The 5,915-nt window shown below is 30.4% G+C and overlaps 2 protein-coding genes across 4 annotated transcripts in view; one reads left to right on the top strand and one right to left on the bottom strand.

The window, feature by feature from the left end:
- The window catches only part of LOC106690603 (serine/threonine-protein phosphatase 6 regulatory ankyrin repeat subunit A), a 20,631-nt gene extending 16,933 nt beyond the window's left edge, over positions 1–3,698 (top strand). The window contains exon 11 of one of the 3 annotated variants that reach the window (XM_067044899.1): positions 3,543–3,698. In XM_067044899.1, the coding sequence (XP_066901000.1) occupies positions 3,543–3,569 (27 nt within the window). In that variant the 3' untranslated portion in view covers positions 3,570–3,698. Of the gene's footprint in view, positions 1–350; positions 370–3,542 lie in introns of those variants that run through there. The other 2 variants (XM_067044901.1, XM_067044904.1) reach the window with 2 other exon arrangements.
- The window catches only part of p24-1 (p24-related-1), an 11,360-nt gene continuing 6,214 nt past the window's right edge, over positions 770–5,915 (bottom strand). Inside the window, exons 2-3 of the mRNA XM_014436098.3 lie at positions 4,998–5,243; positions 770–1,741 (exon numbers count right to left, since the gene is read on the bottom strand). Of these exons, the coding sequence (XP_014291584.1) occupies positions 1,505–1,741; positions 4,998–5,243 (483 nt within the window). The 3' untranslated portion in view covers positions 770–1,504. The remainder of the gene's footprint in view (positions 1,742–4,997; positions 5,244–5,915) is intronic.

Below are 5,915 nucleotides of genomic sequence, written 5' to 3'. Positions count from 1 at the left end.
GTTTTTTAAAAGGGTTAAATAATATGTCTCTGAGTAAATTAAGATTGTCCCTGAGGATGGCCGGATTGGCCGAAACGTTGGACATGTGAATGAAATAAATGTTTTGAGACTATAATTTGGATAGTGTTGTTGAATTATTTAGTAAATTATTTTATTTTATTAGTATTATTTTTTTTTAAACTTATTTATCTATTCAAGTGTTTCTTTTAACCAGCTTTTTATTCCACTTTCCTTTAAATCTATTTATTAGTTTTGTTCTGGTAAAATGTATTTATTTGTTTGTTTTTTGGTAAACTGTTCTACTGCTAAGACTATTAGTAATGGTTTGATCTCACATTGCTGTCTAATAGTGAATTTGTTCAACGGGTCACCAGAGAGGATCTGAGAGGGTGAATTTGGGAGTGTAAATTTGTCGACCTGGTGAAATAAAAATTGTGAAATGGAAGGAACAAGAAAGGGAAAGAAAAAAGGAATAAATTGAATATTTGTATTTAGTGTATAGACTGGAATTGATAGTAAAAGGAAACTGTGAGGGAAAAAACTGTTCTCTTTCTATTTTATTATACCATGTAATTTATATGTATCCGAGCATGGATTGATTAGTATGCTGTGTAATGTAGGAACCCCATGTATTTGGGCACCATGAATGAATAAAGTATTTCTCTCTCTTCTACAGCGCTGATGGTAGGCAATTTCCCAACTACAGCTATTATTTGTAGAATGAAATCTCCTTTTTCTTGATAAATATTAGAAAAAAAAAAAATAATACTTAAACATCAATTATAGTTTAATTAAACAGTACTTTCATCATAATTAAATGTAATGAGCATTTAAGGTTGATGTTTTACAAGAAGAAAATAACATTAAGATATAGATTAAATAAATTATTGGACATTTTACAAATTTACACCATTAGAAAAGAAATAAAGATAATCTAATGAGAAACAACAATCAAAATTTTTAGAAATATAAAACAAAATAAAGTGTGATGAATGTATTTTTACTATGTATGTACATGTATGTTTTAAGCTGAACTTCACGGAATATCTCAGCTTTATTTATATAAAGGAATAATGAATATAAACCCATAAACAGACTCTAAAAAAAAAAAAATTAAAAATATCAACATTAACCCTTTCATAAAACTACACAAAATTCTTTAATCTAAATTTAAAAAAATATAATAATAACAAAAAATAAAGGACACCACGCATTCAATAAATTACAGAAATAAAAAAATAATTTACAGTTCCAACAGAAGAAAAATAAGTTACTTTACTGATCCAGTATTAAGGAATTATCTTACAACGACTAATACATGAATTATATTTAATTTACGGCACATTCATATATTGACTGCAAAAAACATATAACAATTAATTTTTTTTTACTTGCAAAATACAAAAATTTCAAGAGGACACTGAGAAAAGATGAACTATTTGGTAAAATGACTTGAGGTATTACAATGATGTTTGAATATTAAATCTAAAGTTTTTATCATTCCCTATGAAATTCTTGTGTACTGAACAGGCCTTTTCTCAGAGAAAAAGTTTTTAAGAATGCAGACTTGGCCAAAACCAACAGTGAGAATTACTATCGTCTCTAACAGGGACCACCAGAACACTCTCTCGTTGAGATCTTCAGCACGTTTTCTTCCTTGTGCTTCACGCAGTTTGTGGTGGGTTTGGTAGTCAGCAATGGTAACTAATGACTTGTGCACCTTTTCTGCAGATGACTCCATCTATAAACAAAAGTTGAAAGAAAAAAATTGTTTTTAAAAATTATAAACATATGTAATAACAACTAAAAATGACCAAGTTTAGTCCTTACAGTTTAATTTAGTCCCCCGATGTTTCAGCCCTAAGGCCATTATCAAGGAGACAACATAGAAGTTGTTTTCATATTGTAACATATTATTCCCTCACAACATAATACTAGTGTTTCTTAAACATACCTCAACTATTGAATTGTCACAATTCATTAAAAAATATCTTTTGACTAACAAAAACAAATATTAAAAAGTAATATAACAGTTTCATGTTAAAATTTAATAAAATGGCTATTTATTGACAAAAAAAAACAAATAATCTCAATACAACAACTATTCTTTAAACAAATTTTCTTATTATATATTTTCGTAATTAAATAGCCATTTCAATATGAAACTATAATGATATTATTTTGTTTTGAAGATTATATGATATATGAGGAAGTTAGCCGGCAAATAAAAGACATTTTTTAAAGCGTATTGTTACATGCCAATAATTGAAGTAGGTTCAAAAATATTTGTGTTATGTGTGAGGGAGTAATATGGTAACAATTTTTAGGTAGTCTCCTTGATAATGGTTTAAGGGCCGAGATGTTGGAGGATTAAAATAAACTTTGTTGATAGTAAAGTGGATTATGTGTAGTTGGTGTTATTATTAACATAAACCACTCTCAAACAATTAATCAATAAATATATATGAAATGAGAAAAATAAAATAATAGCTCATAGGAATTTTATAGTAATAAGATATAACATAGAATTCTAGTGCGTAAGTCGCAAGCAGAGAGGAATGGCAAGGAACTTTAAGTAATTTCCCCCTCTCCCCACTAGTCTCATCTTAATTTGGCTGAACACTGGGAAACTTCAAGAATTGGTATGCCTATATACCAGACAAATTTTTTCACTGCCACAGGAAGACTTAAATAATTTTCTATGAGACTGTACAGTTTTTTTCCAACCTTGGGTAACCACAGTTCAGCAACGATCTCCTGGACCCTCCTCTTCAAGCTTTATATCATAAGACTTAAATTTTAAGTTCATTTTAATGAAACGTTAATATTTGACCATACACTGATATGAGAAGATGGTCGGGAGTACGGTCAGCAAGGATACACAACCTATTTATTTGCACCAATGTTTCAATCTGGATTTCAGTCCTTCATCAGAGCTGAAATACCAAACGAAATAACAACCTTTATTCAGAGAAACATACAAATAAAAATAAAATAATAACAAACAAACTTAGAAATATATATAACAATAAATTGAGTAGATAGTAGTTAATACTAATAGAAGATAAAATACTAGTAAAAGATATACAATATAATACTAATCTTCTATTCGTATCAAGTACTATCTACTTAAATTATTATGTATATTTCCAAGTTTGTTTATTATTTTATTTTTATTTTTCCCTGAAAAAGGTTGTTATCTCATTTAGTTTTTCCTGGGCCATGACTTTCAGGTCCAAACATCGGCACAAATGAATAAGTTTCGTCAATTTCTATATCTTTGCTGACCGCACCACCCCTCCCTCCTCTCTGACCATCTTCTCCTTATAAGTTCATTCTAAACTGAATGATTAGTTAAGTATATTTTTTCTTTTGGATTAAAAAATTAATTTTTATTTTCTTTTAATCTAAAATTTTCATTTTATTGTTTATAAAGGTTTTATTCTATCTTACTTTACATGATAAAGAAGAGATTAACTTTTTTGTTTAACTTAAAAGTACTTATCTTTATCAGGGGTATTCATAATGTACTAAATGTAAAGTTTCAGATTGTGAGCAGCCTAATTTGAAGTCCATGTTATATGTTAAATGCAGAGGAGCTCCTAATGGATTTTCTGGGCAACTTGTTTTGTGACCTTGTAATCTTTACGAAATAATAAAATCTCCGACAGCTTTCTCACATCATCTTTTCTGCACCTCACTTGTTTTCTGTTTCCTCTTCTATTCCCCCCCCCCCCCATTATTTTATTAGAGTTTAAAAACGTCCAAAACAAAAAAAAAAACAACCAAAAATGAACTACAAGCAACTAACACCATCAAAATGACAACTGACAAAATGGAGCTTAGTTGGTCTGTTCCGTGACGTCATTTTCCATTTAGCAGACCTAGTAACAGACTTTCAATCATGATAAATATTGTATCGTTTTAAAATGTTAAAAGAAGGAAATATTTCTCTATTCAACACACTTTGACATGTTAAACTGTGAAGCAGCTTCTGGCATTGTGTGAAGAGGTTGGTCTTTATCCGAACTACCAGAAGACGAAACTTATGACAAACAGCGTAAAAGAGGAGTGTGAAATTAACAACCATAAGTTGGCATATGTTGAAGAGCATATTTATCTGGGTCAGTTAATATCATTCACGGTTAGAGGAGCAAAGGAGGTCCAGAGGAGATTGGCACTCGGCTGGAATAAGTTTTGGTCCCTCAGGCATATAATGAAGGAAAAAACAAGTATTGACCTTAAAAGGCAGGTCTTCGAAAGTTGTATTAGCACAGTGGTCACTAATGGATGCCTAGTGTGGTCACTGACAGCTCAGGAGAGGAAACTACAGGTGTGGCAAAATAATATTGGAAGAAGCATTGTGAATGTGAGGAAAAGGTGACAAGATTGAGCAAATGGAAATGGGCAGGGCATCTCCTTGGGTGCGAAGATGACAGATGGTCAAAAATTGCCACAGAATGGACTCCATACGACCTTCAAAGAAGCAGAGGACGTCAAAAGAAAAGATGGAGCTATATGTTCAAGAGGATGGCAGGACTCTTCTGCTGCTAGGGGCAGGGATGTCTGGAAGGAGAAATGGAAAGAATTCGCCTACTAATAGGGCTGGTCACCCCGAGAAGTGCTGTGAAGCTCACTATTACTGTCCAAAGGGAAAACCTATGCAGGAAAGAATCCAGAAGGATGGAAAGATATTTGATATAAGTCAATTATTATATATATAAAAAAAGTTCTAAGATTGTTGAAAAATTTTAATTTATGATTCAAGGAATTGATTGAAAAATAGACTAAGCATAAGTTTGAAATGTTGTCAAATTAGTTAATACAGGATTTTTTTTCCAGAAATTATTATTTATAATACATGTTTTTTTTTTTTTTTTTTTTTTAATTTGAATAAAAGTACTTGTTCCCTATAAAAAAAAAACTAATGAACACACAGTTGACACCAAAGTATTAATCTATTTTTTAAATAAATCTTGATTAAAAAATTTACAAACCTGAGTCATGACAGTTGAATGTTCCCCCAGACCAGGTAGAAGGGGTTCATCACCGACTTGGAAGTCCATGTAGACTAGTTTATGTGAAAAAGTGGAAAACTGATTACTGAAACAGGCGGCATATTCTCCAGTTTGCGGAGCGACAAAAGTGTGAGAGTCAAATTGTGCTTTCAATTGACGATAAATCACTTCCGAGTTAGGAGCTTCCAATGAGACATCAACATCGTATGATCCTCCCGTCACAACCTGCAAAAATAAAGATATATTTTTAAAATGAATACGGAATAAATTCAGAACAGAATCATGAGATTAAATATAATTAAGATGTTTCATTAAATTTTTTGAAGTTAAAAACTTCCTAAATTTGGATATATTTTATTCTAAATTATCATAATGTTTCGGGACTATTGTCCCATATTCATGTACCTAAGGTTCATGTACCTCATAATTAGTCAAACATTTAATCTCACCAAGGAAATTATGTCATTATATACATGGCTGAAAAAATTGCTTTACACAAAAAAAATCCAGAATAATTAAGTTGATAATTAAAACAAAATCTTTGGTATCGTAAATGTAAAAAGGAAAAAATTCTGTTAATTTGTTCTATACAATTGGCCAGTAACAGGCTATGGAACAAGAGAGCAAGGGTAGATGTATGCAATTTGGATAAAAAAAAATCATTTTATAATCACACTACAAATGTTATTTAATAATTACAAAAATCATCAAACGGCAAATATGGTAATTCAAACAATATAAATAGACAGTGAATTGTTTTATTGCGAACATGATCAATTAAATATTCAAACAAAAATATTTTAAGTGAAGTTATAAAGTTGCAAATAATTATGAGAAATAATTACATGGAGATAATCTCAAACAGAAATAAACTTCAATCATGATACCAACAATCAA

The sequence above is a fragment of the Halyomorpha halys genome, unplaced genomic scaffold (assembly GCF_000696795.3).
Source record: "Halyomorpha halys isolate HHAL.00 unplaced genomic scaffold, Hhal_1.1 Scaffold1771.1, whole genome shotgun sequence".
In the NCBI taxonomy this organism is placed as follows: Eukaryota; Metazoa; Arthropoda; class Insecta; order Hemiptera; family Pentatomidae; genus Halyomorpha; species Halyomorpha halys.
Note: the sequence above shows the minus strand (reverse complement) of the source record. Positions and strands in the feature narration are given on the sequence as shown.